The 15,641-nt window shown below is 34.1% G+C and overlaps 1 protein-coding gene across 1 annotated transcript in view; it reads left to right on the top strand.

Annotated features, from left to right (window-relative positions):
• The first annotated feature begins 1,395 nt into the window (after positions 1-1,395).
• Positions 1,396-15,641, top strand: part of LOC123564231 (BTB/POZ domain-containing protein KCTD5-like) — a 425,345-nt gene continuing 411,099 nt past the window's right edge. Inside the window, exon 1 of the mRNA XM_053526427.1 lies at positions 1,396-1,815. Within this exon, the coding sequence (XP_053382402.1) occupies positions 1,588-1,815 (228 nt within the window). The 5' untranslated portion in view covers positions 1,396-1,587. The remainder of the gene's footprint in view (positions 1,816-15,641) is intronic.

The following is a 15,641-nucleotide window of genomic DNA, read 5'->3' as shown; positions in this document are numbered from 1 at the left end:
TTAATTTGTCCTGATGTTTGTGCAGGCATGTGTACGCTGCTGTGGGGAATGTTTCGGAATACTGCGTACTGGGAACATTGCTATTCCGATTTAATTCTCGCCCTTGTTATTTTCACTCTATGTAATGTTTGAGACTTTTTTCTATGTATGTATTAGTTCTTTTAAGAACATCATGACGTAATACTTACAGCTTTCATATGAAACACATGATTTAAAAGTAGCAAAACTAAAGTAATATTTTTCTACTGGAATTGGAATAAGAATTGTAATCTTAAAAGTAACGTTGCTTTCATAATTGTGTTGAAATATTTTGGGTGATGTTTTCAGTTTTAAAGTTTGTATGTTAGACTGGTTTGACTATTCGTTTCGGCCTTTGACTTACTAAGAACTCACAGATGTCCGCTGCCGGTGTTACATTAAATACTGACATCCTAGAAAATAGACCCCATTGGTCCTTTTTCAACGTTAACATTTCAACATTAAATTTTTATCAAAAGGTCCCTTTTCAACGTTGAGAATTGACCCCGCCAACATTTCAACATCAAATTTTGATCAATGGAGTCAATTTGCAACGGGGTCAATATTTAATGTTACACCTGCACAATATCTTCCGCAGTCTTTAATAAACAGGAGGATTTGTCTGTTAAATTCTCGGCGTTCTAGAAGAGTTTGTATGTTTAGTTCTCTCAATGTAATGGTAGAGTTATCAAACCTACTTCTGTTGTTAAATATCTTGGTGCAACTTTGGAGCATTTTTTTTCTTTTGACACCATGGGTCTTTCAGTTTTACAAAACGCTAATGCTAGGTTAAAGTACCTTTACCATAAGAAAGCTTTCCTTAATCAGCACAACAAGAAACTCCTTGTCATGTCCCTTTTTCAATGTCATTATGATTATGTTTGTCCGATATGGTACAGTTGTTTGACTCAGTTAATAAAAAACAAATTACAAACAATAGAATATTATAAAGCTAATAAGATTTGTTCTTGATGTCGACGCTAGGTCGTACATTGGGCAAGACCACTTTCGTTCTCTTACTGCTGCCAAGTCAACAAACGTGTAGACCAGATTATCCTATGTCAAGTATTCAAAGTGAATAAATGGCTAGACTTAAGTGTTTTGATATTCTGTCTTTTGGCCTGTTTCGTCGGGCCCCTCTTGTTGCTCTGCCTTCTGCAAAGGCATTGAGTACATACGTTTTTGGTTCTTAAGGTTTACTTTTTATATATTTATACAGGAGCATTTTTGTGTTTTATATGCCATGCCTTTTTGTTAAAAATACAAATTTCAGCATTACAAGTGCATTTATTCGATTATAATTTTGCACTAAGGAGAAGAAATGCACAGAATAAAATTATAAATGAAACAAGTTTATTTACCAAAATAAGTCTCGATTACTGCGAGATGACTTCGAGACTTAAAAGCAATGAATGGAAATTTGCAAATATGACTTGATGTATACATTTTAGTGAATGGAATAAATTGTTTGGTTTGCAACGAATTATTCAAGTGTGATACACAAATGGTTTGAAGTGGTGCACCATTTATTATCAAAATCTCAATGCTTTTGGTTTGTCAAGGTTGAAAATGGCAGAAACTACTAAAAATGCAAATGAAAATTGTGCCTGTGGTACAGCCTCCACCAGCAAACAGATCTCCACCCAAAATTCAGAGGAAAATGGGAGAAGAAATGAATGGATCAAATTAAATGTTGGAGGAACTGTGTTTATGACTACTAGAACGACTCTTTCTAAAGATCCAAACTCATTTTTGTTTCGGTTGATACAAGATGAACCAGATTTAAATACAGATAAGGTGAACAAATTATATATTACATAATTACCCCTTTAAAACTTCTCATATTATAACCATAGCTATGTAAAAATATTTGTTGGTAAATGTGTTATTCATACAGGTGCCAGACAAGTGTAGGGGAGAGCGTTAAATGTGTTTTAGTAGAAATAATTCAACGTTACAATTGTTTTATATTTGTGACGGGGCAATCTAAACGTCGGAACTTCGAAGGACCAAAATAATGGAGGATAAATCACAGTACACAGTCATGTAAAGTTATTGGTTTTATCGCTATTGCATATTAGCGTGTGACATGGAAAACATTAATCATTACATACATTGGTTTAAATCACCAGAAATTTTGTAATTTTGGATATTATTTGATAATTTTTACATAAATCAATGAGGAATTGAATCTCCTTTAGATACATTTAAGTTTAATTTTAATTTATGGCCAATTATTAAATTATTATTATGAAATTTTCCGTGGTGTAGCTAACTAGCTATTCACCAGTTTGAAATTGTAACGATTTATATATTCTGTCATATATTTTTATTATAAACACATTATATGAACATCACGCATAGGAATGGTCTAAACATGTATGATGCTTACACAGGCAAATATTTGAATTAATAAACAACTCCCTTAAAGGTCCAATACTAAGGAAAGTGAACATTTTAATTTCTTTTAAAAAGCACAGAAACTATTTCATTTTATTGGAAAATGAAAGTTGGTATGTAGAAATTCGAAATAAATCGCAGTATATGTACAATTATTTTTCTATGAAGTATGAAGAAAGTTAAAAAGACCTGGGGGGTCATTCTGTCGATTCATTGAAATTTCAACATAATACACATACATTTCTTTGAGTTCCAAAGACCTTCTGTAAATTTTGACCTGCCAATCTTCATTATATAGTGTCTTGCAGAAGTCTATGCACTGGCTATGAAAAAAATTGCCAACTCACTTTCCCTTAGTAATGGACCTTTAAAATCATTAATGGAAATGTATGACAGTGTTTTTTAGTACATTGTCTGCATAGAATCATTTCATTGCATTCAGCATACATGCACCTTTATTAAATGTAATTTTTCTGACTGCGATTTAACTCAGAACTGACAGAAAATTGAGAAATTCGTTTTTATTTACATTTCCTTTTTCAGATATATCTAGGTGTGTTTATATGTTCCGATTAATTAAGGTTCTTTTTCAACATCAAATATTTCATTCAAGAACATCTTCTATTTCAGAGATTGTTTCTTTCTGAAATTGTTTGAAAATAAAGGAAAGGAATCAGCTGACTTAATGCCTGCAGTGTCCAACAAATTTATAAGCTTGCTGGTAGCCCACTGGACTACCAGAATTTTTTACTGGTAGCCCAGCATTTTTTTGTAGTTGCCCAGCAATTTTATCTCCGAAAGTATGAACTTGCTCCATCCGAACCTGACTTACTGAGATGTGAGAATCAAAGAGGACTAAAACAATGTTTGGTAAATAAATTTAAAAAACATCCGCAGACACATTCATATCGTATTAGTCTATATATATACATGTAGTTGAATGACTATAAATGTTTATTTCGATATATATTGTCCAAATACTGGCTAATTCATGACTGTTCTTGTGCACCAAATGAATGGATTCTCCATTCCACCAACATTTTCAAGTATTTCTTCACTTTTATTGTCATCATTAGAACTGTCATATTTCTTCAAGTGTTTCTTGATTTGATATTGAATGACTTGTCAAAGTTGCTGTTTGGAAGGTGATTTTCACTTGTTTAGACACATCTTTTGATAGATGAAAAAAATTTAGTGCTTTTGCATGGCAGCTTCTTGTTTTTAGGGGTCACACATTAAACCGGAATCCACCTAAAAACCGGAATACACCTGTATTTTTTAATTAAAGGTATTGTTGAAGGTTTTTTGATATAATTCAATCATATATATCATAAATAATCAACATACCAAAGAAAAATACAATACGTTCATGCAAAACGATTTTATAAGAGATTGAAATTCGGCGACCGCGCGGGAAATTACCATAACCGAAATACACCCGTATTTCTTCAACAAATGCTATTTTTGAAGTGGTTTATGACCGAATTCAAAAATATATGTCATAAATAATTAATTTTCAAAATGAAATTAAATACTTTTGCGCATTACGTTTTGTACATGATTGAAAATCGGCGAAGACACTGGAACTTTGCATATTCGTAAATGAATTTCCATGCCCTAAAATTCTGTAATGAACACCCGTATTTTTTAAATAAATCGTATTTTTAGGGTTTATGATAGAAATCAATCATATCTAAAATAAATAATTAATTTACAAAAATGTACATGTACAAAGATACATTTAAATCCGCAAAGACATCGTATTGCTTTATTTAAAACCACATTTCTATTTACGTTCACGAGGTCACGTACACTAACAGAAATCTGTTTGCCAAAAATTGTTTTACTCCATTTATTTAAATTGCTGCCGCTTTTTCATTATTTAAGATTTTTTTATTTTGTTCTTTGTACTTTCTGGTCAAAAGTCTGAATTTTATGGCCATAGTATGTACCATTTATTTACTTTTAGAAAGAAATAAGTAATTAAGATCGCGCTGTTTGAAGTTTTACAAATAATTATGTGAAAATTCGACCGTTTTTATAGAATTTTCCCTACATTACTGCAAAGAAGTATAAAATACAATTTATTTTATAGCTCTTTGATTACTGTCGATATCTTATTAAAATCGTTTCAGAATTCAAACTGTATAACACTACGCACGCTTTTTTGTACGTGTTGATTAACAAAAGTAACGTCGAGCGATGTAAATTAGATATTACGATAGGTAGCACGTGCTCGTCGAATGGAAAATTACCGGCATGATGTTTTGCATCTTTACGATTCCCGGGTAAATTCCAGTCAATCCAAATAATAAGTTTGTTGACGTTTTTCACGATGTAATTTCTGAATTTTGGTAAAGTTACGACGTAAAAACACTTTTCCTAAATTTCCGGAATGGACTGGAATTAATAAAACTGATTTAAAAAAAAATAAGGAATTCTGTAAATGAAACACTGAAAAAGTATTTAAAGGAAGACTATGTTGATACAGGAAAACGACTACGATACCCGAGACATTATGATCAAGACTTAGTGCATCCTGGAGAGAAGGAAGGAGGAATGAAAATGTTTAAATCTACAATACATCGCTGTTTTAGCAAAACATTGAATTAGTATTGACACGTTAAAGTACATGAAAAATATTTAACTCCACTTACCTTATCAGACATTATTTGTCACATGTCGCATATGTGTGCTTACAAATATACTGATTAATTGATATAATCAATAGGTGTGATAATCCAATCAAACTCTATCAGGACTAATCAGAGGCACGTGTTTGTTACGCTGCATATATTCATAGGATCTTAATTGTGCTTTAGAAATAAGCGCACTAAACGTTTTTATATTTATATATTAAACATAATATAATTCTTTTGAAAACTAATTTTTTGTAATTTATTTTCTTCTTAAATTATCAAATTAAACATGAAGAAATAGTTCAGTTATAAACATACGGCCGGTTCTTTCCGATCAGCGCGGTTTATGCACTGACATGTGTTTTGTGTATAATTCATTTAAAAATTGAAAATTGATATTTTTTCTTAATTAATTTTCTTTTTTATTTGTTAAACGAAATGCGAAATATGAAGAAACAATTAAATAATTTCCAATTATAAACATGTGACATGCCCTTTCCGATCATGTTAAAAATAAAATATTAAAACATTGTTATGTCCTTTCCGATCAGCGCGGTTTATGCCACTCGTATTTTGTCTATAATTCATTTAAAAATCAAAAAATGCTATTTATCATTCAAAGTTTATTTTCTTTTTTATTTGTTAAAGGAAATGAAATATGAAGAAACAATTAAATAAGTTTCAATAATAAACATGTGACATGCCCTTTCCGATCATGTTAAGCCCTTTCCAATCCGCGCGGTTTATGTCGGGACCGGTATTTTGTTTATGATTCATTTAAAATTGAATATTGATATTTTTTGTCTTAAATTATTTTCTTATTATTTGAAGAAACAATTAAATAAATTTTAATAATCAACATTCCGGTATCTAGTCATAGCGACGTAAGCGTAAAACATTTCCGTAAGATCGTAAAGTTATAACTTTTATACAGAATTAACTTTTAATAAACTTCTCTCAAATATTCATTCATATTTAATCTGATTGAACATGCTTCTACAACTTACAAAAAATGATAAAAAGTGTTTATTTAAGAGAATACTATTTATTTTTTTAAAAAGGACGAGTGCATTTATGTTATGGAAACTTCCCGTGCGCTCGCCAAATCAAAATCTCGTATAAAATCGTTCTGTGTTAAAATATTTTATTTTCCTTTTGTAAACTTATTATTTATATTATACACGAATGATTTCTGCAATAAACCCTACAAAAATATCATTTATTAATAAAATACGGGTGTATTTCGGTTATGGAAATTTCCCGCGCGGTCGCCGAACTTCATTCTCGTATAAAATCATTTTTATTTTCCTTTCGTATGTTAATTATTTATGATATATCTGATTGAATTACATCAAAAACCCTTCAAAAATACCTTTAACTTAAAAAATACAGGTGTATTCCGGTTGTGTAAAGTGTATTCCGGTGTATTCCGGTTTTTAGGTGGATTACGGTTTAATGTGTGACCGGTTATTAGCTCACCTGAGCCAAAGGCTCATGGTGAGCTATTGTGACTGCTCAATGTCCGTAGTGTGTCCGTCAACATTTTCTAAAAAAATCTTCTTCTTGAAAACCACTGGGCAGAATTACACCGAACTTCACAGGAATGATCCTTGGGTGGCCCCCTTTCAAAATTATATATAAAAGTTTGTGGGATTAAAACATTAATCTTCCACTAATTGTTCGCACGAATGCTTCTCTTAATTCTAAAATAACATTTAAGACAAGAGAATAAAAAGGTGAATTCATGGCAGGCCCAGGAAGCATACCATATTTCTTATGAATAAAACTACTTATTTCTAGTCAGACATTTAACACTTCCTATACGCAAGAGCGCCACCACTTTCAAAAAAATACTTGTATATTTCTTTTAAGAGAGATTTCATTAGTTCTGATGTTAGCATTTATAAGTATTATACTGCATGCACAATAAATTATCATAATGTTCATATAGCGTTTTTAGGCATCGAAATGTAGTTGGAATACAAACATATATCAAAATGTGCAAGCAAATGCCTTTGACACGTGGTAAATTCCAGAGAGCAATATTAGTGGGCGGAATCACCCACTTGTCATCTATAGCCACGTATAGCCAATCCATAAATTTGCACTACACCACGAGACAGGACGGCTTTGTTCGCGTGTTTGCATAGGTGACAATCTCTGACTGTAAATAATTTAAAACCAACAGTTTATAAAGTGTTTGAAGTAACCTCGATTGCTACAGAATTAAAGAATATTTTAGAAAAAGTGATAATTAGTCTTAATTATGAATCTTCTAGCAATTATGTCTCCCACACCACTGTGCTGGGAGACATTGATTTACTCCTGTCTGTGTCTGTCTGTCACTGTGCGTGTTCGTCTGTCACAAATCTTGTCCGCTCTCTAAGTCGAACATTTCTCATCCCATCTTCATCAAACTTGAACAAAAAGTGTTTGCGAATTTAAGTCCTCGGCCAAGTTCGATAACTAGCCAAATCGGCCCAGGCACTTTGGAATTATGGCCCTTGAATTACCGAAAATACTGATGCCAATGATACAGGTCTTGGTGCATGGTTGACTCAGATATATAATGGAGAAGAAATGCCAGTTTAGATGATAAGGCAGTTGTGGGAGACATGCACTTTTCTCAAAAGCAGCTCTAGTTTTAAGATGCTGTCAATGTGATCTTACCATGATTATTTCTGTGCAAAATTGTTAGAACTGCAGCTTTTTATGCTTCCGTTCGGGAGTCCCAGGACTGCAACTCAAAATTGCAAGTGAGAACCCTGAGTGCAAACATTTGCAACATTTCTTATTAGCTCACCTGAGCCAAAGGCTCATGGTGAGCTTTTGTGACCGCTCAATGTCCGTCGTCAGTCGTGTGTCGACTGTTTTGTGTCCGTCAACATTTTCTAAAAAAAAATTCTTCTTGAAAACCACTGGGCAGAATTACACCAAACTTCACAGGAATGATCCTTGGGTGGGTCCCTTTCAAAATTGTTCAAAGAATTGAATTCCATGCAGAACTCTGGTTGCCACGGCAACCGAAAGGAAAAACTTTAAAAATCTTCTTGTCCAAAATCACAGGGCCTAGGGCTTTGATATCTGGTGTGAAGCATCATCTAGTTGTCCTCTACTAAGATTTTCAAATGATCCCCCTAGGGTCAAATATGGCCCCGCCCCGGGGGGTCACATAGTTTATGTAGACTTATATAGGGAAAACTTTGAAAATCTTCTTGTACAAAACCACATGGCCTAGGGCTTTGATATTTGGTATGTAGCATCATCTAGTGGTCCTCTACCAAGATTGTTCAAATTATCCCCCTAAGGTCAAATATGGCCCTGTCCCGGGGGGATCCCAAGTTTTACATAGACTTATATTGGAAAAAAAGTTTAAAAATCTTCTTGTCTGAAACCACAAGACTTAGGCCTTTGATATTTGGTTTGTAGCATTGTCTTATGGTCCTCAACCAGAATTGTTTAAAATGTACCCATGGGGTGAAAAGAGGCCCTGCCCTGGGGGTCCCAAGTATTATATAGACTTATATAGGAAAAAACTTTAAAAATCGTCTTGTCTAAAACCACACAACCTAGGCTTTTGATATTTGGTATGATGCATTGCCTAAGTAGTCCTCTACCAAAATTGTTCAAATTATGCCCCTAGGGTTAAAAATGGCCCCGCCCCGGGGTCACTTAGTTATTATATGAGTTGTATAGGAAAAATTACTTAAAAAATTATCTGATCCTATTTCCAAAATTGTTTAATTATGATTACCTGATGATCCCAAGTAATATGATGTCACTTGACTGTGACCTTGACCTACTGACCTACTTTCTTGTTTTTTAAGATACAGCCTTTAAATTTGGATGACATACACAGTTTTGCACACCGATCGTAAAACTGAATTTCATTGACCATGAATGTGACCTACTGTCTTTCTTAATATTTTAGCATCAGTTTGACATTTGAAACATGTAGCTCATATTACTCAGGTGAGCGATCAAGGGTCATCATGACCCTCTTGTATTTTATGAAATAAGACCTTTAAAACTCCAAGGCAACTATAGATTGCTTTTCACCAAAAAACATGTCTCCTACTACTTAAAACAAAGGCATTGTCAAATGTCTCAAATTAAGACGATAACTCCAGTGAACATCCTTGAACCGTGAATTTCCAAGGATATACATAAGTAGGCTTTAGCACTGATCATTCAAGTGAAGTTTGGTAAGGGGAGAAGTAGAACAGACATCACAGAGATGGACAAAATCGAATGTCATAGCTCCACTAAAATCCATTAAACTGGAATGGGCCAGTGATATGCACAACTACGCTTCACACTGGTCACTTCAATGTGAGGTTTAGTGAATTTAAAAACATATTTTCCAAAAGTGCAATATCTTTACAGAAGTTTTTCAGAGCACACCACAACTCAAATTTCTGCCTTGTCATACATTTGCAACATTATTTACAGTATTTGACTTCTTTTTAGATTTAACATTCCACCTTTGAGGTATGATATTTAATGTGTCTTTATTCTCTGAACAATAAATATATTTCATATTTTTCTCTTGTTTGATTCTCAAGTTATTCTCTATTTTTTTGTGGTCCATCTGCTTCAAACTGTAATATTCTGAACATAAGCACCTTTCCAAGCCAGCTGACAGCATCTACCTGTCCTATGATTGTAGTGAGTTGATCCTGCCTGCTTGAACTCTTTGTGCACAGTTACACATGGTATTTAATTCTACATTTATAGGTGGTGCAATTTGTAAAGTACTGGGCATCATTTTATTATCAGTGTCAGAGAGATATATTTTTGTGTGTTCTGTATCAGTTTGCTTTATATTGGTTACATAATGGTACTTTGTCCTGCTGTCTTGTTCCAATACATAAATACATCGTTCAACAGTGCTTGAACTGTTTTGGAATAGTTATTTCTATTGTATTTTTGCTTCTTCCTAATGTCCTGTAAATCATACACTACATTTTGAAAAAAACTGGTTAGAAATTAAGATTCACTTTTGTATTTTCCTGTTAAACAGTTCTTAATGGAGTAATGGCACATTAACGATGGTCAGTCACATTTAAGTAAGATTTTTCATTTTTTAGTGATCACCCTGTGTCCGTCGTCGTCCGTTCGTCGTCAACAATTTGACTGTTAACACTCTAGAGGTCACATTTTTAGCCCAATCTTAATGAAACTTGGTCAGAATGTTACCCTCAATAAAATCTTGGACGAGTTCGATATTGGGTCATCTGGGGTCAAAAACTAGGTCACCAGGTCAAATCAAAGGAAAATCTTGTTAACACTCTAGAGGTCACAGTTTTGGCCCAATCTTAATGAAACTTGGTCGGAATGTTACCCTTAATAAAATCTTAGATGAGTTCAGTATTGGGTCATCTGGGGTCAAAAACTAGGTCAGCAGGTCAAATCAAAGGAAAAGCTTGTTAACACTCTAGAGGTCACATTTTTGGCCCATTCTTAATGAAACTTGGTCAGAATGTTACCCTTAATAAAATCTTGGAGAGTTCGATATTGGGTCATCTGGGTTCAAAAACTAGGTCACTAGGTCAAATCAAAGGAAAAGCTTGTTAACGCTCTAGAGGTCATAAGTTTGGCCCAATCTTAATGAAACTTGATCAGAATGTTATCCTCAATAAAATCTTGGGCGAGTTCAATATTGGGTCATCTGGGGTTAAAAACTAGGTCACCAGGTCAAATCAAAGGAAAAGCTTGTTAACACTGTAGAAGCCGCATTTATGACTGTATTTTCATGAAACTTGGTCAGAATGTTAATATTGATGAACTTAAGGTCCAGTTTGAATCTGGGTCATGTAGGATCAAAAACTAGGTCACCAGGTCTAATCAAAGGAAAAGCTAGTTTACACTGTATAGGCCACATTTGTGACCATATGTTAATGAAACTTGGTCAGAATGTTAATCTTGATGATCTATAGCTCAAGTTCAAATCTGGGTTAGGTGAGGTGAAAAATTAGGTCACCAGGTCAAATCAAAGGAAAAGCTTTTTAACACTCTAGAGGCCATATTTATGACTGTATCTTTATGAAGCTTGGTCAGAATGTTAAACTGGATGCTCTATAGGACAGGTTTCGAATCTGGGTCATGTTGGGTCAAAAACTAGGTCACCAGGTCAAATCAAAGGAAAAGCTAGTTAACACTTTAGAGGCCACATTTATGACCATATCTTAATGAAACTTGGTCAGAATGTTAATTTTGGTGATCTTTAGGTCAAGTTTAAATCTGGGTCAGGTGGGGTCAAAAACTAGTTCACTAGGTCATATCAAAGGAAAAGCTTGTTAACACTCTAGAGGCCACAATTATGACTGTATCTTCATGAAACTTAGTCAGAATGTTAAACTTGATGATCTTTAGGTCAAGTTCGAATCTGGGTCATGTCGGGTCAAAAACTAGGTCACGGGGTCAGATCAAAGGAATAGCTAGTTAACACTTTAGAGGCCACATTTATGACCATATCTTAATGAAACTTGGTCAGAATGTTTATCTTGATGATCTCAAGGTCAATAGGTCAGGTGAGCGATACAGGGCCTTCATGGCCCTCTTGTTAAAGATTTATCGGAACAAAAAGACTCACTGCTTATAAGGTAAGATTCCTATATTTTATTCTTCTTTTTTTTATACCCCCACCAAACATGTTTGAGGGGGGTATATAGGAGGCAGTTTTGTCGCGTCCCGTCCCGTCCCGAAATCTATTATCTCAGTTATTACCAAATGGATTTGATTCAAACTTAAAATACATGTTCCACCTTATCACCCACATCATGTGACACAAGGTGCATAACTCTTGACACCAAGTTTTCATGAATTAAGTCCCCTTTTACTTAGAATTTAAGGTTAATTTTGTTGTATTTTCACTATATCTCAGTTATTACTAAATGGATTTGATTCAAACTTAAAATAGATGTTCCACCTCATCACCCACATCATGTGCCCACATCATGTGACACAAGGTGCATAACTCTGACACCAAGTTTTCATGAATTATGTCCCCTTTTACTTAGAATTTAAGGTTAATTTTGTTGTATTTTCACTATATCTCAGTTATTACTAAATGGATTTGATTCAAACTTAAAATATTTGTTCCACCTCATCACCCACATCATGTGCCCACATCATGTGACACAAGGTGCATAACTCTGACACCAAGTTTTCATGAATTATGTCCCCTTTTACTTAGAATTTAAGGTTAATTTTGTTGTATTTTCACTATATCTCAGTTATTACTAAATGGATTTGATTCAAACTTAAAATATTTGTTCCACCTCATCACCCAGATGATGTGACATAAGGTGCTTAACTCTGACATAAATTTTTTATGAATAATGTCCCCTTTTACTTTAAATTTAAGGTTGATTTTGATGTATTTTCACTACATCTCAATTATTACAAAATGGATTTGATTCAAACTTAAAATAGATGATCCACCTCATCACCCACATCATGTGACACAAGGTGTATAACTCTGACACCAATTTTTCATGAATTATGCCCCTTTTTACTTAGAATTTAAGGTAAATTTTGATGTATTTTCACTATATCTCAGTTACTACTGAATGGATTTGATCCAGACTTAAAATAGATGTTCCACCTCATCACCCACATCATGTGACACAAGGTGCATAACTCTGACACTAATTTTTCTTGAATTGTTTCCCCTTTTACCTAGAATTTAAGGTTGATTTTGATGTATTTTCACTATATCTCATTCTGATTGGCTTAGAGCCAAAGGGAATTAACCTTTTTTAGCTCACCTGAGCAATGCTCAGGTGAGTTTTTCTGATCGCTCAATGTCCGGCGTCTGTCGTCCGTCGTCTGTCGTCCGTCGTCTGTCAACATTTAGCTTGTGTATGCGATAGAGGCTGTATTTTTCAATTAATCTTCATGAATATTGGTCAGAATGATAACCTTGATAAAATCTAGGCCGAGTTCGAAAATGGGTCATCTCGGGTCAAAAACTAGGTCACTAGGTCAAATCAAAGAAAAACCTTGTGTATGCGATAGAGGCTGTATTTTTCATTTAATCTTCATGAATATTGGTCAGAATGATAACTTTGATGAAATCTAGGCCGAGTTCGAAAATGGGTCATCCCGGGTCAAAAACTAGGTCACTAGGTCAAATCAAAGAAAAACCTTGTGTATGCGATAGAGGCGGTATTTTTCAATTAATCTTCATGATTAGTGGTCAGAATGATAACCTTGATGAAATCTAAGCCGAGTTCGAAAATGGGTCATCTCGGGTCAAAAACTAGGTCACTAGGTCAAATCAAAGAAAAACCTTGTGTATGCGATAGAGGCTGTATTTTTCAATTCTTCTTCATGAATGTTGGTCAGAATGATAACCTTGATGAAATCTAGGCCGAGTTTGAAAATGGGTCATCTTGGGTCAAAAACTAGGTCACTAGGTCAAATCAAAGAAAAACCTTGTGTATGCGATAGAGGCTGTATTTTTCAATTCTTCTTCATGAATTTTGGTCAGAATGATTGCCTTGATGAAATCTAGGCCGAGTTCGAAAATGGGTCATCTCTGGTCAAAAACTAGGTCACTAGGTCAAATCAAAGAAAAACCTTGTGTATGCGATAGAGGCGGTATTTTTCAATTGATCTTCATGAATTTTGGTCAGAATGATTACCTTGATGAAATCTAGGCCGAGTTCGAAAATGGGTCATCTGGGGTCAAAAACTAGGTCACTAGGTCATATCACGTAAAAACCTTGTGTATGCGATAGAGGCTGTATTTTTCAATTGATCTTCATGAATTTGGTCAGAATGATTACCTTGATGAAATTTAGACCAAGTTCGAAAATGGGTCATCTGGGGTCAAAAACTAGGTCACTAGGTCAAATCAAAGAAAAACCTTGTGTATGCAATAGAGGCTGTATTTTTCAACTGATCTTCATGAAATTTAGCCAGAATGATTACCTTGATAAAATCTAGGCCGAGTTCGAAAATGGGTCATCTGGGGTCAAAAACTAGGTCACTAGGTCAAATCGAAGAAAAACATTGTGTATGCAATAGAGGATGTATTTTTCAATTGATCTTCATGAAATTTGGTCAGAGTGATTGCCTTGATGAAATCTAGGTCAATTTTGGATATTGGTTTTCTGAGGTCAAAAACTAGGTCACTAGGTCAAATTAAAGAAAAATCTTGTGTATGCGATAGAGACTGTTTTTTTTTCAATTGATTTTTATGAAATTTGGTCAGGTTGATTGCCTTAATGAAATCTAGGTCGAATTTGAATATGGGTCATCTGAGGTCAAAAACTAGGTCACTTGGTCAAATCAAAGAAAAAACTTCTGTATGTGATAGAGGCTGTATTTTTCACTTGATCTTCATGAATTTTGGTCAGAATGATTGCCTTGATAAAATCTAGGTCGAGTTTGAACATGGGTCATCTAGGGTCAAAAACTAGGTCATATCTAAGAAAATGCTTGTTTTATCGCAAGAGACCAATTTTTTGGTCCAATCTTAATGAAAATTGGTCAGAATATTTGTTTCCATGAAATCACTAGGTCAAACATGTTTTACACTGTTATGGAGTGTTTCTTAGGTGAGCGACCTAGGGCCATCTTGGCCCTCTTGTTTAACTTTTGTACTGAGTTTCTTCCCCTTAAATTCCAGGAATTAGTCTATTTTTAGAAATCCTATTTTTAGATTTTCAGTATTTTAGGTATTTTTCTAACTTTTTATATTATAAGATCTATGTAGAAAGTAAAAACATTTTTCTGTGGTAACATGGGTCGGTAAGACCCTTTTTTGTATTCACTTTTAGTGTATCTCTAATATTAGAGATTTAATATATTTACTTGTATTACTATACTAGTATTATACTAGTATTACTTGTATGTGGAAGCCCAGGATGAAGTACTCCAAAGTATTTTTAAGATTCCTTATGGTTTCCATTCTTCTGTGACAAGACCGTATGGTGGGGGTATGAGTCACTCCTGTGACAGTTCTAGTTTAAATTATAATTGCCTCCCTTTGATATTGAAGTATTTGAAAACTGGCTATTTATTTTGATTTAAGAAAGAATTTCTAGTTTTTACATATATATAATTTGCATTTGATAGATAGTTTGATATTTCAACAATCATAACCAAAGAGCATGTTTTAAAACTGTGTGCAACTTCAGAATTCATTTATTTCCAATCCGTGTTGGTTGCGCAAACAAGATAGGCAAGGGAGGTCATAATAATTTTACAAAGGCATTTATTATGAATTCTGGCTAACTCTGTAATCCATTGTCACTGTCAGTGCAAATCTTTGACAAACATTATACAAGTTAGTTCTTCAGGGTTCTCGCTAGGATTTTCAAAGTAGGAGTCCTGGACTTCCTTCCTGGAAAAAGTTGGGAGTCCCAGTATGAAAAATCATATTTTTTTGCCGGTCGCTAGATGAAGCTATAGCCTTCCGAAGTGCTTCCTTTTGCCAAGGCTGTTTTTTACAAAACAGTCTTAAATGTGATGGATACGTGATAGATTAAAGCCAGATTCCAAAGTGATGAATCAGTAGCTACACATTTCAGACTGATCTTGGGTGAACGAGACCTTGGGTGGATGCTCATC

Source organism: Mercenaria mercenaria, chromosome 2 (genome assembly GCF_021730395.1).
Source record: "Mercenaria mercenaria strain notata chromosome 2, MADL_Memer_1, whole genome shotgun sequence".
Lineage (NCBI taxonomy): Eukaryota > Metazoa > Mollusca > Bivalvia > Venerida > Veneridae > Mercenaria > Mercenaria mercenaria.
The sequence above is the reverse complement of the archived record's forward strand: the minus strand, read 5'-3'. Positions and strand labels throughout refer to the sequence as shown.